Source organism: Arachis hypogaea, chromosome 13, assembly GCF_003086295.3.
Source record: "Arachis hypogaea cultivar Tifrunner chromosome 13, arahy.Tifrunner.gnm2.J5K5, whole genome shotgun sequence".
In the NCBI taxonomy this organism is placed as follows: domain Eukaryota; kingdom Viridiplantae; phylum Streptophyta; class Magnoliopsida; order Fabales; family Fabaceae; genus Arachis; species Arachis hypogaea.
This window is the reverse complement of record NC_092048.1, coordinates 43,785,039-43,812,698: the sequence shown is the minus strand read 5'-3', so window position 1 is coordinate 43,812,698 and position 27,660 is coordinate 43,785,039. Positions and strand designations below refer to the sequence as shown.

The following is a 27,660-nucleotide window of genomic DNA, read 5'->3' as shown; positions in this document are numbered from 1 at the left end:
GTGATTGGCTAAAATCTGACCAAGGAGGAAAAAGAGAAACAATAGTGAGAGATAAAAAGGATCAAAACACAGGTACAGGAGAACGAAGTGGACATTCAAGGTCACAACAACCGATTCCAATAAATTTCATCAACAATCTTTCTAGTCTCTCAATGAAGTCCAAAGGAAGAAGAATCTGCGAAGGTGAGAATAAGGAGCTAGAGAGTAGCACTAATTCACAATCTCTTATTCTTATTAAAGAATCTGCATGCTACAACCGAAATTCTGAGGTGATGCAAGGAATGTCCAATGACCGAATACAGGGAGAAAAAGCAAGTATAAAAGACCTACCAACAAACTTTGTTTTTGGGGCAACAAATCAGCAATCAGAACAACAACGGAATAAAAGACTACTATGAAACAATAGGATGGAAGAAGCTTCATTAAGGTGGCAGGTGCTAAAAGAAGATCAAAAGAACCTAGAATTCCAAGCAATCACAAGAAACAATACCCAGAAAAAGAGGAGAATCTAATAAAGGAGAGGGTGCCACCCCACAATTAACACCCGAGTGTCCGTAAAGATGATGATGTGAAACTGTTGGAGTTTAAAAGATTCTCTGACAATTCATAGCATAAAAGGGATTTGTAAATCCCATTCTCTCGAGGTAATATTTTTATGTGAAACAAAAAATATTATCTCGGTAGTTAAAGAGCATTGTGGCAAGATTGGTTTTAAGCAAATCTATTGTGTGGAGTCGAGAGGCACAGTAGGAGGCCTTGTTCTTGCTTGAAAGGACAATGTGGAAGTAAATATTTTGCATACAAAAGACTACTTAATCATGTTCACTTGGGCAGATCCAATTCTATAGAAAATTTGGAAAGTTGTAGCAATACATTTGCATGCCGAGGAAAATACAAGAACTGAACAATTCAAGAAAATACTAGAATTAAAAGGAGAAACAAATAAACCTTTCTTGGCAATTGGTGACTTTAATGCAATCTCAACTTTTCATGAGAAAGAAGGGGAGAATGAAATCAACTTCCTCCATTAACTCCTTCAATAGTTTCATTAACGAAGGTGAGATGGTTGACTTGGGATATGTAGGGAGGAAATTCATATGGAGCAATAGACAATTCAGAGGTCATTTTATTCGTGAAAGACTAGACAGAGGCTTGCAGTCACTTTCCCTAAAAAACAACTACCCAAGAGCTTCCATTATTCACTTGGAGGATACAGGCTTAGATCACAGCCCAATTATGCTAGTTTCTAATAGTGAGGTGAGAAGAGCAAAAAGAAGGTTCCGGTTCTAAGAATGATGGTGTGAAAGCGAGAAAGTGACAAATATTGTAAAAGAAGCATGGCGGACTAGAATACAAGGGTCCCCAATGTTTAAACTGCATTGCAAGCTGAAAAGATGTAGACATATGTTGGCAGAGTGACAAAAATCCAGTATACACAACTCTAAAAAATTCATAATAGACCTAAAGGAGAAATTGGATACAGCAAAAGGAGGTGGAAGGGAGGTGGATAGACGGAAAATTCTGGAGCTAGAGGAAGAATTGACCGAGGCCTATGTGATGGAAGAAAGATATTGGAAGGAGAAATCAATAGTCCAATGGCTAAAATGGGGTAACCAGAGTACGAAATTCTTCCATACAAAATTTCAGTACAGAATAAGAAAAAACCGAATTAACAAATTGCATGACAGTATAAATCATGGCAAAAAAAATAGCCCAGATAGTCCAAGAGTACTTTGAAAATCTATTCACAACCTCAAACCCGAGAGATGCTAATATCAAACTTTAATCTATGAGCAAAAAGGTGAATGAGGGCACAAATAGAACACTTACAAGAAGAGTAATGGAGAAAGAGATCAAGATAGCCACTTTTTCCATCAATCCCTTCTCAGCGCCAGGAGAAAATGGTTTCACAGCCAAATTCTTCCAACACTTTTGGAAAATAATCAAGATGGATGTAATTGATGCAACCACAAGTTTCTTCGTAGGGGGGTTGCTGCGAGCTATGAACCATACCCAGATATGCCTGATTCCCAAGATACAGAACGCAAAAAACATGACACAAATACGGCCAATTAGCCTGAGCCGTGTGTTCTACAAAATTATCTCCAAAACCTTAATTCACCGGATGCAAGGGATCCTCAATGGAATCATTAGTGACAATCAGAGTGTATTTATTAAAGGCAGACTAATCAGCGATAATGTGCTCATAGGTCAAGAGTTTATGCACTATTTGAAGAACAAGCGCCATCGTGATTACGAAATGACAGTAAAACTGGATATGAGCAAGACATATGATAGAGTAAAATTGTGTTTTGTCTGGGACCTTATGGAAAGACTTGGGTTATGTGATAAATGGATCGGTTGGATAAAGGAATGTGTCACTACGGCATCCTACACTGTTACTGTGGAAGGTCAACCATATGATTTTTTTAAACCATCCCGGGGCTTGCATCAAGAGGACCCCCTCTCCCTCTATCTTTTTCTAATTTATGCAGAAGGATTTTTCCATCTGCTCCACAGAGGAGAACAAAGACAAGAGATATCTGGTGTAAGACTTAATTCAAGATGTCCTAAAATCAACCACCTATTCTTTGCAGATAATTCGATTCTTTTTTGTAAGGCAACACAACAGGAATGCTAGAGATTACTTGAGGTGCTGGAAGTCTATGGCGACATTAGTGGGCAACTAGTGAATTTAAATAAATCCTCCGCTTACTTTAGTTCAAACACTCCAACTTAGACCCGAGATTCACTAGCACAGACTCTACAAATTTCTCATGTGGGTAATCAAAACAGGTATCTAGGTCTGCCAGCAGTGGTACATAGGTCCAAGAAATAGACGTTTGCATACATTAAGGATAAGGGACAGAAGAGGCTGCAATCCTGGAAAAGATCTTTACTGTCACTGAGCAGAAGGGATGTGGTAGTAAAGGCAGTGGCTACAGCTATCCCAATCTACACATTGAGCTGTTTCAAACTCCCTGACACAATGATTGATGAGCTGCAGGGGAAAATCATGGATTTTTGGTGGGGACAACGCGGTGAGGAAAGAAAACAGAGGTGGATAAAATGGGACATAGTTTGTCGGGACAAGAAGATAGGAGGAATAGGCTTTAAGAACTTAAAAGCCTTCAATCTAGCTATGTTGATTAAACAAGATTGGAGATTGTTAACAAAGCCTAATTCTCTAGTGAGCAAGATATACAAAAGCAAGTATTATAGATTTTCATCTTTCTAGAACTAGAACCGGGACAGAACCCATCATGGGCCTGAAGAAGCCTATTGAAAAGTAGGAAAGTACTAGAGAAAGGAGTAAGGTAGAGAGTGGGCAGAGAGATATCAATCAACATTTATGAGGAGTCATGCCTCAAACTATTCAACCAAATCTCAATCCATCAACAAATCGACTCTCAATTAGATTTAAGATGGGTAAATCAATTACTCAACAACAACAGGTAATGCAATGCAGAACTCATCAGAAACTATTTCAGGGAAGACATAGCCTTAGCAATCATGCAAACAGAAATAGAAGAATCTGAGGAAGACTACATTACCTGGAGCCGCAACTCCAAAGGACAATATACGGTGACTTTTCATTTCTACCATCCACCGGCAGAACATCTCCCTGAAATCTGCAAACAAAAAAGCCTTTAGACAAACTTGTGGGAGCTTCAATGCCCAGCAAAAGTGCGAATATTCTTGTGGAAGGCCCTTCACGGTGTCCTCCCTATGCAACAAAAGCTCTATTGCCATTTTTCGGTCATAAATGAAAGTTGTCCCAGATGTCCGAACTTAGGAGAAATAATTATCCATTGCTTAATTGAATGTCTGCAGGCAATGCACACATGGAGAAAAGCTGGATTCGGAGATTGGTGGAGGCAAGGAACAAGGGAAAATGAGCCCCGGAGGTAGTGGTTAAAATTAGTGGAAGAATTGTGTCGGAGACGAGAACGGAAGAAAAGTATGGCATTGACAGCAATAATTATGTGGAGACTATGGGTAAATAAGAACCTATAAATTTTTGAAAATAAGGAAAGCACTCTTGACCTTATTAGCACATTAGCCATGGAATTGGTAGAATAATTCTAAAGGAGTTGAAGATGCTAAAACCTTTCATCTCTTTTTTAAGTTGTTAACTTTATTAATAATTTCAATTGGGTATCGCATTTAGTTTATGCTGGTTGTTCTAATGTAGGACCCTCCTATTTTATGTATTGATTTTACTAATAAATGAATACATTACTATTTTGGAGAAAAAAAATTGATATGTGTTTTAATATAAAAAAATTTTGAAATTGGAGCTATATAAATTTATATTTTTATTTAGGTAAAACACTTATATAAACCAAACCAATGTCAATATTATATGAATTACTCAAATCAAATAATATTACATGAATGTCTCTAATTCGAATTATACAATAGAGTAGTAAATCGAAACACATGGGTTCGAATTATATGGAAATATTATTTTAAATATAAATCGAATTAGTTAAATTCAAATCATACATTATAGTACCAAATCGAATCAATGTGATTGAACTAGTATAGAACAATATAAATCGAATCAGCTTGATTCGATTTATTACTTATAACAGATTATTGACATTTACTACTTTTAAGTTAATTGTTTATACTAACTTTAAAACATAAATGTTAATAAGGAAATACTCTCCATTTGGAGTCAAATAAAATATCAAAAAAATCAAAACGAAGAAGACTAGAAATTCAATTTTTGTGTTTTAGTTCAAATTTTAGAAAAATTATATTTTTATAAACTTATGAATTTAAAACGGAATATTAGATTATTTTTAAAAATTTATTAAAAATTATCCTTTGACTCATTAGCATCTAAAAAATTATTACCGGAACTTTTGATGTTGAAAAAATTAATATAAAGTATAGCCCTCCAAGATAACATAGGAGTTAAAACTTGAATTTTTTTTCAGAGTCAGAAGTAACAGATAGTTATACATTATAAAATGACCAACTATATCTATACAATATGTAATTTGACCAACTATATATATACTGAATTATAAAATGACCAATATGTATTTGTCCAGATGTCCTTGGCAAGCTAAGCACTCGAACAAGTCTTTGGCTACGATACACTCATCAGTAGTGTGCTCATGCTTCTGGTTAAAAGTATAGTACTTTGTCTTGTCCACATCCTTTGTATCTTGGTAGGTTCCGGCCTTTCGAGGAGGGTTGATTAGCTTGGTATTTAGTATTTCCTTGATGATTTCCTCCCTCTTGGTGTTCAATTGAGTATAGGAATCGTAGCGCGGCGCCAACCAAAAAGGTTTCTTGTTGTCCTGAACTTTTTCTTCATCTTTATTGTTTAAATTCTTTTCAGATTTCTGAGTTTGGCACAGTTCTTCAATTTCTATTAGACCCTTAGCCTTCTCCCTAAACTCGGCCAAGGTTTTAAGTTTGGCCACTGTAATGGCTTCTTGGAACTTTTCCGGGCAAAGTCCGCTCTTTATAGCATGCAGATGCACCTTAGGATGGAGGTTTGGAAAGCTCATTGCTACTTTAGTGAAGTGTGTGATATAGTCCTTTAAACTTTTGTGCTGCCCTTCTTTGACGGTGTTCAGATAGTCGAAATCATGTAAATAGATGGAAGATGCAGCGAACTGATACTCGAATTGTTTGGCGAGCTCATAAAAGTGTGAAATTGAATCTACATGAAAAGATGAAAACCAATCAAGTGTAGGACCGTCTAAAAAATGTAGGAAAACAACGACATGAAATAGAATCCGAAGCACTGTTCACTATCATCATAGATTAGAATATCTTGACATTTTTTTTAGGATCTCCCATGCCATCGTAGGGAGTCAATGTGAGTGGTAACGTGAAGTTTCTAGGCAGCATAAAATTCATCATGTCAGCTATGAATGGTCTAGCAGCGTTGTCCAATTTGTCATCGTCATCGTTTTGTTGGTTTTTCTCTGGTTGTTGATTTTCATATATGTGTGTTGGGTCAGAATTTTCTTCATCGTCTTCCCATTGCTCATTATCATTATTTTCAATCCAAGCATTTGTTAACTCGACTATTTGATTTTCCATTCGTTGGTTTTCCTCCGCCATATGCTGATAAGCTTGTTGTAACTCTGTTATTGGTGCACGAAATTGTGATGTCCAGGCTCAAACGATCCCTGACAACGTGAGCAACTTGGTACGTGTAATCGTGATTACACTTTGATTATGTAAAACTCATGGCTCTTTCTTTCCCTAGCAATGGCGCCAAGAACATGGTGCCAATACCATGGTTCACAACTTCGATACAACTAACCAGCAAGTGCACTGGGTCGTCCAAGTAATACCTCACGTGAGTAAGGGTCGAATCCCACGGAGATTGTTGGTATGAAGCAAGCTATGGTCACCTTGCAAATCTCAGTTAGGCAGATATAAATTGATAATGGTGTTTTCGAATAATAATTAATAGAATGAAAGAAGGATAGAAATACTTATGTAAATTACTGGTGAGAATTTCAGATAAGCGAATAGAGATGCTTTTGTTCCTCTGAACCTCTGCTTTCCTGCTATCTTCATCCAATCAGTCTTATTCCTTTCCATGGCTGGCTTTATGCAAGGGCATCACCGTTGTCAGTGGCTACATCCCCTCCTCTCAGTAAATAATATGCTAACATGCTCTGTCACAGCACGGCTATTCATCTGTCGGTTCTCGATCATGTCGGAATAGAATCCATTGATTCTTTTGCGTCTGTCACTAACGCCCAGCAATCGCGAGTTTGAAGCTCGTCACAGTCATTCAATCATTGAATCCTACTCGGAATACCACAGACAAGGTTTAGACTTTCCGGATTCTCTTGAATGCCGCCATCATTCTAGCTTACGCCACGAAGATTCTGATGAGGAAATCTAAGAGATATTCATTCTAGCTTATTTCATGTAGAACGGAAGTATTTGTCAGGCACGTGTTCATAGGGGAGAATGGTGATGAGCGTCACATATAATCATCACCTTCATCACGTTCTTGGGTGCGAATGGATATCTTAGAAGCGAAATAAGATGAATTGAATAGAAAACAGTAGTACTTTGCATTAATCTTTGAGGAACAGCAGAGCTCCACACCTTAATCTATGGAGTGTAGAAACTCTACCGTATGAAAATACATAAGTGTAGGTCCAGGCATGGCCGAGATTGCCAGCCCCCAAAACGTGATCACAGGATCAAAATACAATCCCTTGATGTCTAATACAATAGTAAAAGGTCCTATTTATAATAAACTAGTCACTAGGGTTTACATGAGTAAGTAATTGATGCATAAATTCACTTCCGGGGCCCACTTGGTGTGTGCTTGGGCTGAGCTTTAACTTTACACGTGCAGAGGCCATTTGTGGAGTTGAACGCCAGGTTTTGTGCCATTTTTGGCGTTCAACTCTGGTTTTGGATCCTTTTCTGGCGCTGGACGCCAGAATTGGGCAGAAAGCTGGCGTTGAACGCCAATTTACGTTGTCTATTCTTGGCCAAAGTATGGACTATTATATATTGCTGGAAAGCCCTGGATGTCGACTTTCCAACACAATTAGAAGCGCGCCATTTTGAGTTCTGTAGCTCTAGAAAATCCATTTTGAGTGCAGGGAGGTCAGAATCCAACAGCATCAGCAGTCCTTCTTCAACCTCTGAATCTGATTTTTGCTCAAGTCCCTCAATTTCAGCCAGAAAATACCTGAAATCACAGAAAAACACACAAACTCATAGTAAAGTCCAGAAATGTGAATTTAACAAAAAAACTAATGAAAACATCCCTAAAAGTAACTAGATCCTACTAAAAACATACTAAAAACAATGCCAAAAAGCGTATAAATTATCCGCTCATCACAACACCAAACTTAAATTGTTGCTTGTCCCCAAGCAACTAAAAATCAAATAGGATAAAAAGAAGAGAATATACTATAAATTCCAAACTATCAATGAAACATGGCTCCAATCAGATGAGCGGGACTTATAGCTTTTTGCCTCTTGAATAGTTTTGGCATCTCACTCTATCCATTGAGTTTCAGAATGATTGGCATCTATAGGAACTCAGAGTTCAGATAGTGTTATTGATTCTCCTAGTTCAGTATGATGATTCTTGAACACAGCTATTTTATGAGTCTTGGCCGTGGCCCTAAGCACTTTGTTTTCCAGTATTACCACCGGATACATAAATGCCACAGACACATAATTGGGTGAACCTTTTCAGATTGTGACTCAGCTTTGCTAAAGTCCCCAATTAGAGGTGTCCAGGGTTCTTAAGCACACTCTTTTTTTTGCTTTGGACCTTGACTTTAACCGCTCAGTCTCAAGTTTTCACTTGACACCTACACGCCACAAGCACATGGTTAGGGACAGCTTGGTTTAGCCGCTTAGACCAGGATTTTATTCCTTTAGGCCCTCCTATCCACTGATGCTCAAAGCCTTGGGATCCTTTTTATTTTCCCTTGCCTTTTGGTTTTAAGGGTTATTGGCTTTTTGCTCTTGCCTCTTGGTTTTAAGAGCTTTGGCTTTTTCTGCTTGCTTTTTCTTTTTCTTTCTATTTTTTTTTCGCCTATTTTTTTTCTGCAAGCTTTGTTCTTTGCTGCTTTTTCTTGCTTCAAGAATTATTTTTATGATTTTTCAGATTATCAAATAACATGTCTCCTAGTCATCATTCTTTCAAGAGCCAACATATTTAACATTCTTAAACAACAACTTCAAAAGACATATGCACTGTTCACGCATACATTCAGAAAACAAGAAGCATTGTCACCACATCAATATAATTAAACTAAGTTCAAGGATAAATTCGAAACTCATGTACTTCTTGTTCTTTTGAATTAAAACATTTTTCATTTAAGAGAGGTGATGGATTCATAGGACATTCATAACTTTAAGACAAAGTTACTAACTACTAATGATCATGTAATGAAGACACAAACACAGATAAGCACATAACATAGAAAACGAAAAACAGAAGAAATAAGAGCAAGGAATGAATCCACCTTAGTGATGATGGCGTTTCAATGATGTTCTTGAGCTCTTCTATGTCTCTTCCTTGTCTTTGTTGCTCCTCCCTCATTGCTTTTTGATCTTCTCTTATTTCATGAAGGAATATGGAGTGTTCTTAATGTTCCACCCTTAGTTGTCCCATATTGGAACTTAATTCTTCTAGGAAGGTGTTGCTTTGCTCCCAATAGTTTTGTGGAGGAAAATGCATTTGAGGCATCTCCAGGATCTCATGGTGATGAGCTTCTTGCGCCTCTTGAGCTCCATGAATGAGCTCTTTTGTTTGCTCCATCCTTTTCTTAGTGATGGGCTTTAGAGATGAATCTTTCCATCTCCCATGGCTCAGAGGTGAAAGCACTTGCCTTCCTTTTCCTCTTTGAGGTTTCTCTGGCCTTAGGTGCCATTAATGGTTATGGAAAACCAAAAAAAGCTATGCTTTTACCACACCAAACTTAGAATGTTGCTCGTCCTCGAGCAAAAGAAGAAAGAATAATAGAAGAAGAAGAAGAAGATATGGAGAGGAGGGGGAAGGTGTGTATGGATGTGAATGGTGAATGGAGAACAGAAGGGATGATCATGAATGGAGAGAGAGAGGGGGTGAGGTGGGTGGGGATCCTGTGAGATTCACAGATCCTGAGATGATCCTGTGGTGTCCACAGATCCGGAGGTGTCAAGGATTTACATCCCTGCACCCATTAGGCATGTAAAATGCCCTTGCACACAACTCTGGGCGTTCAGCGCCAGGTTGGTGCCCATTTTGGGCGTTCAACGCCCATTTGTTGCCATTTCTGGCGTTGAACGCCAGAACCATGCTTGTTCTGGGCGTTCAGCGCCAGGATGCTGCCCATTTTGGGCGTTCAGCGCCAGAACCATGCTCTGTTCTGGCGTTGAACGCCAGGCAGATGCTTCCTCCAGGGTGTGATTTTTCTTCTGCTATTTTTGAATCCGTTTTTAATTTTTTTGTTTATTTTGTGACTCCACATGATCATTAACCTAAGAAAACATGAAAAACAAAAATAATAGAGTTAGATAAATAAACATTGGGTTGCCTCCCAACAAGCGCTTCTTTAATGTCAATAGCTTGACAGTGGGCTCTCATGGAGCCTCACAGATGTTCAGAGCATAGTTGAAACTCCCCAACACCAAACTTAGAGTTTGACTGTGGGGGCTCTGTTTGACTCTGTAGTGAGAGAAGCTTCTCATGCTTCCTTTCCATGGTTGCAGAGAGAGATCCTTGAGTTTTAAACACAAGGTTGTCCTCATTTAGTTGAAGGACTAATTCTCCTCTGTCCACATCAATCACAGCTCTTGCTGTGGCTAGGAAAGGTCTTCCTAGGATGATGGATTCATCCTCTTCCTTTCCAGTATTCAAGACTATGAAATCAGTAGGGATGTAAAGGCCCTCAACCTTTACTAATACATCCTCTACTTGTCCATAAGCCTGTTTTCTTGAGCTATCTGCCATCTCTAAAGAGATTTTAGCATCTTGCACCCCATAGATTTCCAGTTTCTCTATTACAGAGAGGGGCATGAGGTTTATCCCTGAACCAAGGTCACACAGAGCCTTAAAGATCATGGTGCCTATAGTACAAGGTATTAAGAACTTTCCAGGATCCTGTCTCTTCTGAGGCAATGTCAGTTGATCCAGATCACTTAGTTCATTGATGAACAAGGGAGGTTCAACTTCCCAAGTATCAATGCCAAATAATTTGGCATTCAGCTTCATGATTGCACCAAGAAACTTGGCAGTTTTCTCTTCAGTAACATCCTCATTCTCTTCAGAAGAGGAATACTGATCAGAGCTCATGAATGGCATAAGGAGGTTCAATAGAATCTCTATGGTCTCTAGATGAGCCTCAGAGTCCTTTGGTTCCTCAGAGGGAAGCTCCTTATTGATCACTGGACGTCCCAGGAGGTCTTCCTCCTTGGGATTCACGTCCTCTCCTTCCCTTACAGGTTCGGCCATGGTGCTTATGTCAATGGCCTTGTACTCTCCTTTTGGATTCTCTTCTGTATTGCTTGGGAGAGTGCTAGGAGGGATTTCAGTGATCCTTTTACTCAGCTGGCCCACTTGTGCTTCCAAATTTCTAATGAAAGACCTTGCTTCATTCATGAAACTTACAATGGCCTTGGACAGATCAGAGACTAAGTTTGCTAAATTAGAAGTATTTTGTTCAGAGTTCTCTGTCTGTTGCTGAGTTGATGATGGAAAAGGCTTGCTATTGCTAAACCTGTTTCTTCCACCATTATTAAAGCCTTGTTGAGGCTTTTGATCCTTCCATGAGAAATTTGGATGATTTCTCCATGATGAGTTATAGGTGTTTCCATAAGGTTCACCTAAATAATTTACTTCTGCTATTGCAGGGTTCTCAGGATCATAAGCTTCTTCTTCAGAAGAGGCCTCTTGAGTACTGTTGGATGCAGCTTGCACTCCATTCAGACTCTGAGAAATCATATGGACTTGCTGAGTCAATATTTTGTTCTGAGCCAATATGGCATTCAGAGTATCAACCTCAAGAACTCCCTTCTTCATAGGCGTCTCATTACTCACAGGATTCCTCTCAGAAGTGTACATGAACTGGTTATTAGCAACCATGTCAATGAGTTCTTGAGCTTCTGCAGGCGTTTTCTTTAGGTGTATGGATCCACCTGCAGAAGTATCCAATGACATTTTAGCTAAGTCAGACAGACCATCATAGAAGATATCCAGGATGGTCCATTCTGAAAGCATGTCAGTAGGACACTTTTTGGTCAGTTCTTTGTATCTCTCCCAAGCTTCATAGAGGGATTCACCTTCTTTCTGTCTGAAGGTCTGAACGTCCACTCTAATCTTACTAAGCTTTTGAGGAGGAAAGAACTTGGCTAAGAAAGCCTTGACCAGCTTATCCCATGAGTTCAGGCTATCCTTAGGTTGAGAATCCAACCAGAGTCTAGCTCTGTCTCTTACAACAAAAGGGAAAAGCATGAGCCTGTAGACTTCAGGATCTACTCCATTAGTCTTTACAGTATCACATATCTGCAAGAATTCAGTTAAGAACTGAAAAGGATCTTCAGATGGAAGTCCATGAAACTTGCAGTTCTGCTGCATCAGAGAAACTAATTGAGGTTTCAGCTCAAAGTTGTTTGCTCCAATGGCAGGAATGGAGATGCTTCTTCCATGTAAATTGGAATTTGGTGCAGTAAAGTCACCAAGCATTCTCCTTGCATTGTTGTTGGGTTCGGCTGCCATCTCCTTTACTTGTTCGAAATTTTCAATCAAGTTGTCTCTGGATTGTTGTAATTTAGCTTCTCTTAGTTTCCTTTTCAGAGTCCTTTCAGGTTCTGGATTGATGACATGTCATCATGTTATGTTTTTCTATGCTTTTTCATACAAGAAATTTATGATTAGTGCTTAAATATTGCATTCTTTGGTGCTTAAATGGTATATTTCTTTGATCTTTTGATTTGATAAACTTTGTAGGAAATAAGAAGAAAAAGAAGCAAAAAGAGCACAAAATAAGCTAAAAAGAAGAAAAGAGGAATTTTGGGCACACTTTGAAGTTGGAGCACACTTTGGAGCCTTAGACCACGCTTTTAAAAGCGTGGCCCATGACCAAATCAAGGAAGCTTCATCAGCACAGCCACCCAGGAGCTCAACGTTTGCGCCAACGTTTGCCTCAAACGTGAGGTCAAACGTTGGCTAAGGAATACCAAGAGAAATGGCATCCCTGGAGGCAGCAATGTTTGAGCCAACGTTTGCCTCAAACGTGAGGTCAAACGTTGGCGCCAAATAGCATGAAGGGGCATACTTCCAACAAGAATAACTTGAGCTACAGAGCTCCAAATGAGGTGATTCAAAAAGCAATGGAAAGTAGGAATCGAGAGCTTTCCAAGCATATATGGCACTGCATGGTGGACACTAAAATTGAGGGAGAAAACTGCTCCGAAATGTGCATAAACGAACATGGTGGCAACCTGCAGTGAGGCCAACTGACCTCTACACCTTCGACGGAGTATAACTCGAGCTGTGGAGCTCCAAATGATGCGCTTCCAATGGCATTGGAAAGTAGACATTCAGGGCTTTCCAACAATATATAATAGTATGGGGTGGACAATGCATTTGAGCCTCCAAAACCTGACGTTTTCGTCCACGTTTGAGGCAAACGTCGCCTCAAACGTTGCACACCAAGGCCAACGACCCTGTCCCCTTCAATGGAGCATAACTTGAGTTGTAGATGTCCAATTGAGGTGATTCCAGTTGCGTTGGAAAGCTGACATTCAAAGCTTTCCAACCATATATAATAGTCTATAGTGAGCATGAAATTGGCAACGTTGACAAGAGGACAAAGAAGCGTCCCAAGACTTGAACTTCAAAAACACACCCTGGAGGACTTAACGTTTGAGCTCACGTTTGACCTCAAACGTGAACTCAAACGTGAGTGACAACAAACCCCCATTCTGTATCATGCCATTACAAGATGTTTGAGTCAACGTTTGCCTCAAACGTTGACTCAAACGTGAATGATCCCAATTCCATCAAGGCCATCCAGATCCATTCTTCCTCAAATCCAAAGCAAGCTAAGCCCATTACCATCACTCAAAGGCACATAGAGAAGCTAGATTAGGAATTTTATTCAATTGTAATTTGTTTTTAATTTCAATTTCATTTTCATTTTCATTTGTAAAAAGTCTATATAAAGGCATCAATTCCATCTCATTAGAGGGGAGCTCCATCAGAGAGGCTGGCTCCACGAGGGAGCATTAGGATTAGAGAGCTCTCTCTTTTAGTTTTTCCTTTTTGTTTTGAATCTTGGGTTGAGAATTGAAGAAATTCTGTTTCAATCTCACCTTGGAAATTCTCTCTGTTTGCTTGTCTGCATAATTTCACTGAATTGTGATTTGAATCAAAGCTCTCTTTACTGCTTTCATCTCTATTTCTTCTTCAATCTGTTTGCTGTTGGATCAAGGAAGGGATTGAGATCTAGACTTGTTTTCTAGTCTCATTGAGCTCCTGAGATCTTCAACCTCTCATTTAGATTTTGCAATTGAGCCAACAAGAATGCCTTTTTTTCTGTCCCTGCTCATAAGAAAGAGGAGAGAAAAAGAAAAGAAGAGGAATCCTCTATGTCACAGTAAAGAGGTTCCTTATTGTTAGTAGAAGAAAAGGGATATGGGTGTAATGTAAGGACAGAAACACATTTGTGAGGAGAGTAGAGATGTGAGATGAAGAGAAGTGTTAGTAGATGAATAAACAAATAGAAGGAGATGAGAGAATGAGAGAATTTTCAAAAATTATTTTTGAAAAAGAGTTAGTGATTTTCGAAAATAGTTTTTGAAAAAGGTTAGTGGTTTTTTTTCGAAAATTCAAATAAAAAATAAAAATAAAATAATTAGTTAATTAAAAAGAAATTTTGAAAAAGGGGGAAGATATTTTCGAAAATTAGAGAGAGAGTGTTAGTTAGGTGGTTTTGAAAAAGATAGGAAACAAACAAAAAGTTAGTTAGTTAGTTGAAACAAAATTTGAAAATCAATTTTGAAAAGATAAGAATATAAGAAGTTAGAAAAGATATTTTGAAATCACATTTTTAAAAAAGATAAGATAAGAAGATATTTTTGAAAAGATTTGATTTTTAAAATCACAATTAATGACTTGATTCACAAGAAATCACAAGATATGATTCTAGAACTCAAAGTTTGAATCTTTCTTAACAAGCAAGTAACAAACTTGAAATTTTTGAATCAAAACATTAATTGTTATTGTTATTTTCGAAAATTTGATGTAAAATTAAGAAAAAGATTTTTGAAAAATATTTTTAGAATTTTCGAAAATAACTAAAAAAAATGAGAAAGATTTGATTTTTGAAAAAGATTTTGAAAAAGATAAGATTTTCAAATTGAAAATTTGATTTGACTCATGAAAACAACTAGATTTTAAAAATTTTTGAAAAAGTCAAATCTAATTTTTGAAATTTTAAGAGAGAAAAAGGGAAAGATATTTTTTTGATTTTTGAATTTTTATGATGAAAGAGAAAAAACATGAAAAAGACTCAATGCATGAAAATTTTGGATCAAAACAATGAATGCATGCAAGAATGCTATGAATGTCAAGATGAACACCAAGAACACTATGAAGATCATGATGAACATCAAGAACACATTTTTGAAAAAATTTTTAATGCAAAAAAAACATGCAAGACACCAAACTTAGAATTCTTTAATGCTTAGACACTAAGAATTCAAGAATGCATATGAAAAACACTAAACAACACAAAACAAAAAAATCATCAAGATCAAACAAGAAGACTTACCAAGAACAACTTGAAGATCATGAAGAACACTATGAATGCATGAAATTTTTGAAAAATGCAAGATGCACATGCAATTGACACCAAACTTATAACATGACTCAAGACTCAAACAAGAAACATGAAATATTTTTTATTTTTATGATTTTCTAAATTTTTTTTTGTATTTTCTTTTAATTTTTTTTTCGAAAATTATTGTGAAAAATAAAAATAAGGATTTCAAAATTTTTAATATGAATTCCAGGAATCTTGCCATGTTAGTCTTAAAGCTCCAATCAAAGGGTCAGGCATGGCTTAATAGCCAGCCAAGCTTTAGCATATAATTACATGGACTGGAGTGATTAGTTGAATACCAATCCCAAAGTAGTTTGGGTATGGCTTTACAGCCAGATAGGATTCAACATATTTCATGAAACACTAGAATTCATTCTTAAAAATTCTGAAGAAAAATATATTTTTGAAAACATTTTTATTTTTTTCGAAAACAAAGGAAGAATTTTTGAAAGATTTTTGAAAAATTTTTTTTTTGAAAACAAAACAAAAAGTTACCTAATCTGAGCAACAAGATGAACCGTCAGTTGTCCAAACTTAAATAATCCCCGGCAACGGCGCCAAAAACTTGGTGCACGAAATTGTGATGTCCAGGCTCAAACGATCCCTGGCAACGTGAGCAACTTGGTACGGGTAATCGTGATTACACTTTGATTATGTAAAACTCATGGCTCTTTCTTTCCCTGGCAATGGCGCCAAGAACATGGTGCCAATACCATGGTTCACAACTTCGATACAACTAACCAGCAAGTGCACTGGGTCGTCCAAGTAATACCTCACGTGAGTAAGGGTCGAATCCCACGGAGATTGTTGGTATGAAGCAAGCTATGGTCACCTTGCAAATCTCAGTTAGGCAGATATAAATTGATAATGGTGTTTTCGAATAATAATTAATAGAATGAAAGAAGGATAGAAATACTTATGTAAATCACTGGTGAGAATTTCAGATAAGCGAATAGAGATGCTTTTGTTCCTCTGAACCTCTGCTTTCCTGCTATCTTCATCCAATCAGTCTTACTCCTTTCCATGGCTGGCTTTATGCAAGGGCATCACCGTTGTCAGTGGCTACATCCCCTCCTCTCAGTGAATAATATGCTAACATGCTCTGTCACAGCACGGCTATTCATCTGTCGGTTCTCGATCATGTCGGAATAGAATCCATTGATTCTTTTGCGTCTGTCACTAACACCCAGCAATCGCGAGTTTGAAGCTCGTCACAGTCATTCAATCATTGAATCCTACTCGGAATACCACAGACAAGGTTTAGACTTTCCGGATTCTCTTGAATGCCGCCATCATTCTAGCTTACGCCACGAAGATTCTGATGAGGAAATCTAAGAGATATTCATTCTAGCTTATTTCATGTAGAACGGAAGTGTTTGTCAGGCACGTGTTCATAGGGGAGAATGGTGATGAGCGTCACACATAATCATCACCTTCATCACGTTCTTGGGTGCGAATGGATATCTTAGAAGCGAAATAAGATGAATTGAATAGAAAACAGTAGTACTTTGCATTAATCTTTGAGGAACAGCAGAGCTCCACACCTTAATCTATGGAGTGTAGAAACTCTACCGTATGAAAATACATAAGTGTAGGTCCAGGCATGGCCGAGATGGCCAGCCCCCAAAACGTGATCACAGGATCAAAATACAATCCCTTGATGTCTAATACAATAGTAAAAGGTCCTATTTATAATAAACTAGTCACTAGGGTTTACATGAGTAAGTAATTGATGCATAAATTCACTTTCGGAGCCCACTTGGTGTGTGCTTGGGCTGAGCTTTAACTTTACACGTGCAGAGGCCATTTGTGGAGTTGAACGCCAGGTTTTGTGCCATTTCTGGCGTTCAACTCTGGTTTTGGATCCTTTTCTGGCGTTGGACGCCAGAATTGGGCAGAAAGCTGGCGTTGAACGCCGGTTTATGTCATTTATTCTTGGCCAAAGTATGGACTATTATATATTTTTAGAAATCCCTGGATGTCTAATTTCCAACGCAATTGGAAGCGCGCCATTTTGAGTTCTGTAGCTCCAGAAAATCCATTTTGAGTGCAGGGAGGTCAGAATCCAACAGCATCAGCAGTCCTTCTTCAACCTCTGAATCTGATTTTTGCTCAAGTCCCTCAATTTCAGCCAGAAAATACTTGAAATCACAGAAAAACACACAAACTCATAGTAAAGTCCAGAAATGTGAATTTAACAAAAAAACTAATGAAAACATCCCTAAAAGTAACTAGATCCTACTAAAAACATACTAAAAACAATGCCAAAAAGCGTATAAATTATCCGCTCATCAGTTATCATCTGAAGGAGCTCGGATGGTATGGGAGGAGGCAAGTCAGCCATGAGCAGGTATGGGAGTTTTGGGACCTATAAAAAGAAAGGTTTTTTATTTTAACGCCCACGGTGGGCGCCAATTGTTCTTATGGAGTTGGCCGGTGTATAGCTCGTCCGCCGATAAGTATCTGCAAACTTTTCATCAGAATCAGTTATACGTCAGCAGTGAAGGAATAAGGGGGTGTGTACCTACAAAAGGCACTTCGATGCTCAAATTAGTAAGTGAATAATAGACTTTGTAGAATGCAATGATCAGAACAATCTTCTTACCATTTTTTTTATATTTGAAGATGAAAAGTAACGGTTATTTCCCCGAGTAATGATGCTTTAAATGGAGAATTATAGCATTTCTGAGTGTTTTGGTATTTGTTTGAGTAACTGTTATTGACAGCCGATTTATAACCTCCAAAGTCAAGTTATAATGTATAACCGATGTATAATAGTCATATCAAAAACAATTCTGCTAGATTGACAAAGGAAGTTATGAACAAAGGGCCGCATTTTTGGCCTACTAAATATCCAATTTCACTTTCACCCTTCACCCCTCTCTTTGATCTAATTTCACCCTCATTCTTTAATCCAAATCCCTTTTTCACTGTAGCCAACAGCCCCCTACCTTCACCCAACCATAGCATGCAGTCATCCTCGCCAGTGATGAAGCTCTGCAGCGTCACTGTCTCCCACCATCACCAACCCTGAGAGAAGAATCACCTTTCCTCCTCCCTTTCAGAGTTGCCATCGCGTCTGCTCTCTGAGCAAACATCTGCCCCTGCTTTGATGGTGGTTCTTCCTGTTAAGAGCCGTCGTCGCATATGCTCTCTGCCATCCGTCGTGTGCGTTGGTTCTTTCCTTCACAAAATACATAGTGTCGTCTCTACCTCGCGGAGGCAGCATCTTCATCTTGCTACGGCCCCGACGCCGCACCCCTGCTCCTGTTGCAACATCGTGCTGCTGTGAGTCCTGCTCATTCATCACAACGCTTCTCTTCATCCCCCTTTTAGACTATGAAAGGTCAGTATAAAACTATTGTTCTAATATTTAGAGGATGTTTCTTTGATTCTTAGTGTTCAGATGTTCTTTGATTTTAGGCCTGGCTGCTTAATGTGTTTGATATTGGATTTCAATTGCTATAAATGCTATGAACTGCTAGTTAGACCAAATATGAAATTCTAATTCCTGATTCTGTGTTTGTTATTAGATTTTGAAACCCAAAAATAGTTATAACTCAACCTAATGTCGCTTCATTTGAAATTTTGTGTGAATTTAGGATTCAAGTACTAAGTGCATTGGTTAATTTCATTCAAAAAGTGGATAGTTATTTAGTTATAGCATTGTTCTTTTGCTCGATGTAATGGATGCTGCATTCACATGCTCCGCAAGTTTCTTGTATTATGTGCTTTGGAATTGATTTAGTTTAATTTACTTGAATTGAATTTGGGTTTAAGCCATTTAAACATAGTGCAAGAGTGGTATTTTGGACACTCTGAAAGTTGTCACTTAGGAATTGAGGAGGTTTTTATTTTGCCATGGATGTGGTTGGTTTTTTTATATGATAAGTGCATGTTTATTTGCTTTATAGTACCATTTCTCTGTTACTTAATTTGATAGATTCTTCATGCATGTGCTCTGCATGTTTATTTTGTTACATAGTTTGGATTTGATTTAGTTTAATTTTGATTGAATTGAAATTGAGTTTGATTTGAGTCATTTAAATTGGGTGCACGGGTGATATTTTGGTTTGCGGGTTAGTTGTTACTAAAGTACTAAGAGGATATTCATTTTACCCTGTATTTGAATGGTTATTATCATTCCAAAAGATGATATTTGTTTGGGTTATACTGTTGGTCTTCGGCTTGATTTTCTATGTGGCTTGAGAGTTAATTAAACAACTAGTTTAAACTTAGTTTAATTGTTCCATATTTTACATAATTAATTTAAGTTCAATAGTATGCATGCATTATATTTTTCTAACTAAAATTTATGGTTGTTCTATTACTTACTAGTTGGATGTTTGTTTTCGAATCAGATTGTAAAGTTCGGATTGTATGAAAAATCTAACCTTTTGTTGGTTCTTAATTGATTATAAACCCACCTGATTTGTGTTGCTAAAAAACCAAGCTAGATGGAAAAAAAGTAATACGCATTTCACTGTTATGGGCTTTTACTTCAACATGATTGTATTTGCTTCTCACAGCTACTTACAGTGTTGATAGAAACTAGTAGAGATACGTTGTTCATGTTGTTACATGAATGGTATGATGAGCCACTTGGAAAAAATCAATGCCAAAGCGAAGCTAGAGGAAATAGAAGCTATAAGATTTGGATTCTTGAAACGAATCCCACACTTATTGTCATGGCCCAAACCAAGCCATGATTGGCGCTCAAGGGACAAGTTCCTCAGCAAGCCAAACGATCAAATTTTTAGAAAAACAAACAGAATCTTCTCTACTCCTAGGACTTTACCAACATGAATATTATCTTCCTGTATCAAAAATAAACATCCATTTCCAAAGACAACAACAACATATTCCAATCATATCCACAACCAAACATGTCAAAAGTCGCATGATATATATTAAGTTGATAACTAAAATATATAGTTAAATCCATATGTTTTACATAACCAAGTCATAATTACTATCTAAACAGTTCGAGATTCAAACTAACATAACCTACACGAAAACCCTGTCTATGACATATAGAGCATTGGCATAATTTAGAGTTTTGAGTAAAGGTTTCATTACATAAACACATAGCCCTTGAAAAGAAGAAGGGCTTACCGAAATGACTAAGATCTACTGAGGTGCGGGTGGAATGGAACCTGGAATGACACCTGTATCTAAAAAACATAGGAATATAATAGGGTAAGTTTTGCAACTCAGTGAGCAAACATTATATCTATAACTCACACAAGACGATACAAACTTCACCTTAAAAGTCTTTTTTTTTTGGAGATAAAAATTCATATTAAATAAATATGCGAATAATTAGATAAATAATTAAACGGATAAACTGAAATGGGAGTTCTCATTCCAGAAGTTAAATCAAATTGAATATTACACACTTAGGGCAGCTCCACCTCTAAGAGTAGTGATAAACCCCAATTTTGTGGTTTATCTTGTGTTGAATTTGGTGGGTTTTATCAACTTATCTCACATTTATTCGATGAAATAGCATGTTTTGTGAAATTCTCCCTAATTTGTGCTTAAGAGTGAAAACATACTTTTTAGGCCTTTAAATAGCTAAATTTAATTCACTTTAATTCCATTCGATACCTTGATATGTTTGTTGAGTGATTTCAGGCTTATAAGGCAAAGATTTGATGGAAGAAGTGAAGAGAAAAGCATGAAAATGGAGAATTCATGAAGAAATGAGCATTTGGAGAATTCAAGGCCACGCGCACACGTACGCATGAGGAGGGAAATTCTAAGGCGACGCGCATGCGTGACGTTGGTCACGTGACCTCATTAAAGTGAATATGCTGGGGGCGATTTCTGAGCTTTCCATGCCCAAATCCAACTCATTTCTGAGGCTATTTGATGCAGAATTCAAGATTGGACAAAGCGGGAGCAATTGGATTAGCTTAGGATCATGCTTTAGGTAGTTTTATAGAGAGAAAAGCTCCCTCTTCTCTCTAGAATTAGGGTAGAATTAGGTTAATCTCTCTTAGATTTAGGGTTTAATTCTTGTTTTCATCTTGTTTTCTTTGCAATTTCTTGTTCCTACATCTTTATTCTCTTAGTTTGCATTGTTAATTCCCCTTTTATGCCTCTTTTTATGTTGATGAACTCTTGTTGGATTTGGATTTTCTTTTAATGCAATTTAATGTTTCTTTGTTTATTGTTGTTTATTTGAGTTGTTATTGTTAATTTCTTGCTTTGGGTAGTTGTAGATTTTATTATTATTACAATTTTATGATGCTTTCTTTTTATGCCTTCCAAGTATTTGACAAAATATTTGGTTGGACTTTAGAGTAGCTTTTTGAGCATTCTTGGCTTGAAAAGAGAAATTAGGCAATCTTGAGTCATTAATCCCCAACTTATGTTGGTGATCTAGAGTTGTTAGTTAATATTGTTTCCATTGAATCTAATCTCTTGCTAATTCAATTAGTAAGTTGATTAGGACTTATGGATTGAGATTAACTAGTCTTATTTGACTTTCTCTCAATGTGAAGATAACATTATACCTTCTTCCGATGTTGGGGATGACGAAATAGGATTAGCTTTTGTTAATTATTCTATCATGATTAGAGACTAGGACAGAAAACCTAGATTCTCAATTCTTGCCATGAATGTCTCTCTTTAGTATTTGCTTTCTTTAGTTGTTTAATTTACATTTCTTGCCTTTTTAATTTCTTGTTTTATCAACCCAACTCCTTGAAACTCATAACCAATAATTGAGCACTCGATTGTAATTCCTAAGGAGAACGACCCGGGATTAATACTCTCGGTTATCTTTATTGGGTTGGACTTGTGACAACCAAAATGAAACTTTGATGGAGGATTGTTTGTTGGTTAGGAACTATACTTCGACGAGATTATTTGTGTGAAATTCCTAACCGACGATAATCCTTACATCAAGTAGCCCTTTTCTCTAGTGTGCCCGTACGGTATAACAAATCCAACGTGTGGCCTACATGTTTGGCAAGCAACGCCCTTGCTAGCTCAGATCTGAGTTAGATGCATCTAGGTTAACGTCGTAACCGCCGTTAACTACGATTTTCTAGTCCGAGTCTCCCAAACCAATTCAAACAAATCACATATTACTAAATTTCATAAAAATAGAACATATATAAGAATGCATATTAAAAATTTAAATTAAGTTTAACAAATTCAAATAAGGAAAACATGTATGCTTGATAAAATATATAAATATCATCTCGTGTGTATTTTTATAAAATTATAAGTTTTCTAAAAATCAATATTCATTCTAATAATCCAAACATCATAGTAATAAAATATTTTCAAATTCTAAGGATAATGATTCAATTTAAATATTGATAATAGTATACTTAAAAACAATTATAGACATAATATCTACTCACATCTTGATTCTAAAGAACCGAAAGAAACTCTGAGCATGCTACGGAGCTACCAAATAATGTCCAGTAACTCTACAACTCTAGATATGACAATAATAATATTTGTGAGCTAATAATGTTGTCAATTAATAAAATCTTACTCAATTTGATAGAAGCCCTAAATTTTCTAACATAATAATCCTAATTTTGGATTTATCTATACTCACAAGTATTAGGATGACAAAAATTAGAGATATATCTAATTATTGAATCAAAGAGTTACCTTGAAATCTTAACAATAACCAGAACTCAAAAATTGAATGCTTCATTACTCATTAAGTTGAAGCTCTATGATTTAGGGTTGTGATAAATGAAATTTGAATGAACAAAAAATAGAATAGAGAAGGAGAACAAAGTAAAATAAAGAAAGTGAGTGTGATTATAGTATGTGATTGCAAAAAGAAGAGATGAGAAGATGGAAGAGATAAGGGAGATGAGAGGGATGAGAAAGGAGAAGGGTGAGGCTGAGAGGGGGGAAGGGTAGGATTTGGGAGCCCTATTGAAGGAAGATAAGAAAGATTACTGGGGTCATGTGTTGTCTCTTTTTTTTCACGTGCCTCTCCTCTATTTTTTTTTCTTATTTTCAGTTATAACAATTATCTATTTTGTTATGTGGAGATTTGATTTAGTTTAGTTTTATCTGAATTGAAATTGGATTTGAGTTAAGCCATTTAAACATGGTGCATTGGTGGTACTTTGATCAATTTGTTAGTTGTTACTGAAGAACTAAGGCAGATGTTTATTTTACTATATATATGGATGGTTCTTTTATATGAGAAGTGGATGTTTAGTTGATTTATACTATTGCTCTATTACTTAATTTGTTTAATTCTGCATGCACATGTTCCATAGATTCTTTTTCTTATGTGGTTTGGATTTGATTTAGTGTAATTTTGCTTAAATTAAAATTGGATTTAAGTTAAGCCATTTAAACATGGTGCACGGGTAGTATTTTGGTCAATATGTTAGTTGTTACTGAAAAATTAAGGAGGATGTTTATTTTACTATGCATGCAGATGGTTCTTTCTATTCAAAAAGTGGATGTTTGTTGGGTTATACCATTGGTCTTTTGCTTTTTATGTGGTTTGGGAGTTAATTAAATTTGGTACAATAGTATAAATTCAGTATATTTTTCATTTAAAATGTATGGTTGTTCTATTTCTCGTTGAATGTTTGATTTCAAATTACATTGTAAGTTCTACTTGTGTGAAATCTAACCCATTGCCGGTTCTTAATAGATTATAAACCTTTCTGATTTGTATTGCTGAAAAGCCAAGCCAGATAGAAAAAAAAAGTAATACGCAGTTCACGGTTATAAACTTCTACTTCAACATGATTGATCTTGTCAACCAAATTCTGGGACCACTACAAAACTTATATTCTTTTGGGTCAACTTTGACAAGAAGCAAGTTCACTCATGAAATTGAGGCTGGTGTTACGATAGATAGATGCATATTTCAAAGTTTGTTGGATGAAACTGTTTAAGACCTTGTTGTAGGTGGCAAACACGAGCATGGTTTATCATACATGCAATATCTCTATTCCTATCAATAATAGTCATTGATAGGAATCAAGATGTATTTTTGTACAGCAACTACTTGGAACTCCATGGATTATTAGTAGATAAATAAATATCAAATATAAATGCTTGTTTTTGTGTGTAATTCATAACTAACTAATTGATAAGATCAATGACAATAAGATTAAAAGTCTCTTTTGTTTTTAGCATTTTCATCTATTTTGATCTTTACAAATTTTTTTTTAAAAAAATATCATTTTCAATATTAGAGCATGATTTGTTCACTCAAGATGAAGTACATAGCCAAGTTCCACAACAAATTGGCATTATAAAAAAACTATATTAATACAAAAGTTATAATTCAAAAACCTCTAGCTCCATAAGTGGCACATTATTACAAGTACATTCTTCTTCCACTCATTCTACTAGTTCTTCTTCTCATGAAAATAAATATCTTAATAATTGAGAAAGAACATCCATTAAAGTATAAAAAACTCTAAAATTTCTGCTATAAAATTCAAATTTAACTAGAGCATTTTCGGTTGGGATTGTTTTATAACAACAATGTTGTAATGTAGCTCTTCCATACACTACCTTTCTTTTTGTTTTAGTTGCCTACAAAAAAAATACAACCAAAATAAATACCAAAAGCAAAAAAACTATCATCTCAGATCAATAAAATTGTAAACAGTCAATCTAATCTGATGAGTCACATACATTTTAAAAGTGACTTCCATCACCTTAGAAGTGAATGAGAATGCTTTAATATTTGGTCAATAGTAAGTTGTCATCGGGCTTTAGAGACTAGGCCCTTCACACTCTCAGCCATCTGTATTCAAAATATTTTCATTTTCATTACAGCATATATACATGTAACATCAAAATGAATTAAGAATTCCAATATAAAATTAAACAAACCTTTCCTAAATTTTTTCTGCCATAGGATATTATCTAGGGGTGGCAATAGTTAGGATAGGATAGGGTTTGGAGTCAACCCTAACTCTACCCGCGGGTTAAAAATATCTCAACTCTAATTTTACCCGTTCTTAATCTGCAGATACCCGACCCTACCCGTGGGTTACAAAAAAGATGCAACATTATTATGTAAGTTGATGATAATTTAAAATAGAAATGACTTTTATCTAAAAAAAGTACTAAATTATCAATTAATGATCTTCTTTTAGTGGCTAAGGATCTTTTGAATTTAGTGAGAGGTATTTGGTTCAACATCCACTTGAAATATATTTTTTATAAGTATATAACATATACATATATAGGGTGCAGGTTGGTTGGGTAGGGTTGAGACTCAACTCGCATCCTATCTGACCCGTATGAGAACCCTACCTGTATCCTACCCTACCTGCTGCAGATTGAGTTGGCAACCCTACCCGACCAGATGGGGTCGAGTTAGGTACCCGCAAGTAGGGTGCATGTTGTCACCCCTAGTACTGTGTCCTCTGATATCTTAATAAAGAAGAAGGAGGAGATTTTCTGCTTGTGTCTTCTCTGGGGGGTGATTTCCCATTACTTCTGCTTCGAGTCATAATGGTCGAACTCGAGTACCCATTTTAGTTGCTATGCAATGTGCTTGGCAGACTTGATTCCTGACATTCCCAAAACATGAACAAATTAAATGTGTAAGAACTGTCATGCATTCTCTTGAAATTCATATTTGTGTTTGTTTTCAAAGTTAATTTACTAATTTTATAAACACTCACCAGAAATAACAGCGTAGCACAATGCTTAAGAACCTCCAAGTTCATGTGAACATCATCTAGGCCTTGCTTCAAAATAATCCACCACAAATTCATATATCATTCAAATCTTTTTTTTTCTCCAAGATAGTAATGTATTCATTTATTAGTAAAATCAATACATAAAACGGGAGGGTCCTACATTAGGATAACCAGCATAGACTGAATGGGATACCCAATTAAAATGATTAATAAAGATAACAACTCAAAAAAGAGATAAAATATTTTAGCATCTTTGACTCCTTTGGAATTCTTTTACCAATTCCATGAATAATGTGCTAATAAGGTTAGGGGTGTTTTTCTTATTTTCAAAATTTTTGAGGTTCCTATCTAGCCATAGTCTCCACATAATTGTTGCTGTTAGTGCCATATATTTCTTTCATTCTCGTCCCCAACACAATTCTTCCACTAATTTTAACCACCACCTACAGAGCTCATTTTCCCCATTTGTTTCTTGCCTCTACCAATCTTCGAATCCAGCTTTTCTCCATGTGTGTATTGCCTGTGAACATTCAATTAAGCAATGGGTAATTGTTTCTCCCAAGTCTGGACATCTGGGACAGCTTTCATCTATGACCGAAAAACAGTAATGGAGCTTTTGTTGCAAAGGGAGGCCATCATGAAGGGCCTTCCACAAGAATACTTACACTTTTGTTGGGCATTGAAGTTCCTACAAGTTTGTCCAAAGGCCTTTTTGTTTGCAGATTTCGGGAAGATGTTATGCCGGTGGATGGTAGAAATGGCAAGCCACCGTATATTGTCCTTTGGAGTCGCGGCTCCAGGTAATGTATTCTTCCTCAGATTCTTCTATTTCTGTTTGCATGATTGCTAAGGCTATGTCTTTCCTGAAATTGTTTCTAATGAGTTTTGCATTTCATTGCCTATTTTTGTTGAGTAATTAATTTACCCATCTTAAATTTGATTGAGAATTGATTTGTTGATGGATTGAGATTGGGTTGAATAGTTTGAGCTATGAGTCCTCATAAATGTTGATTGATATCCCTCTGTCCACTTTCCACCTTACTCCTTTCTTTAATACTTTCCTACCTTCCAATAGGCTTTTCCAGGCCCATGATGGGTTCTGTCCTGGTTCTAGTTTTAGAAAAGATGAAAATCTATAGTACTTGTTTTTGTATATCTTACTCACTAGAGAATTAGGCTTTCTTAACAATCTTTTTTTTTTCTCCAAGATAGTAATGTATTCATTTATTAGTAAAATCAATACATAAAATGGGAGGGTCCTACATTAGAATAACCAGCATAGACTGAATGGGATACCCAATTAAAATGATTAATAAAGATAACAACTCAAAAAAGAGATAAAATATTTTAGCATCTTTGACTCCTTTGGAATTCTTCTACCAATTCCATGAATAATGTGCTAATAAGGTCAGGGGTATTTTTCTTATTTTCAAAATTTTTAAGGTTCCTATCTAGCCATAGTCTCCACATAATTGTTGCTGTCAGTGCCATACATTTCTTCCATTCTCGTCCCCAACACAATTCTTCCACTAATTTTAACTACCACCTTCAGAGCTCATTTTCCCCATTTGTTTCTTGCCTCTACCAATCTTCGAATCCAGCTTTTTCCCATGTGTGCATTACCTGCGAACATTCAATTAAGCAATGGGTAATTG

At 36.5% G+C, this 27,660-nt stretch overlaps 1 protein-coding gene and 1 non-coding gene across 2 annotated transcripts; one reads left to right on the top strand and one right to left on the bottom strand.

Annotated features, from left to right (window-relative positions):
• Positions 1 to 5,036: 5,036 nt before the first annotated feature.
• Positions 5,037 to 6,093, bottom strand: LOC112733869 (uncharacterized). The gene is made up of 2 exons (XM_025782966.1): positions 5,829 to 6,093; positions 5,037 to 5,725 (listed from the first exon to the last, which is right to left on the bottom strand). The coding sequence occupies exons 1-2, from the start codon at positions 6,091 to 6,093 to the stop codon at positions 5,037 to 5,039; spliced, it is 954 nt and encodes a 317-aa protein (XP_025638751.1).
• A 5,630-nt stretch (positions 6,094 to 11,723) lies between these two features.
• Positions 11,724 to 11,830, top strand: LOC112739008 (small nucleolar RNA R71). The gene has a single exon (XR_003169951.1). It is a non-coding gene; the product is annotated as a small nucleolar RNA R71 (small nucleolar RNA).
• Positions 11,831 to 27,660: the final 15,830 nt, after the last annotated feature.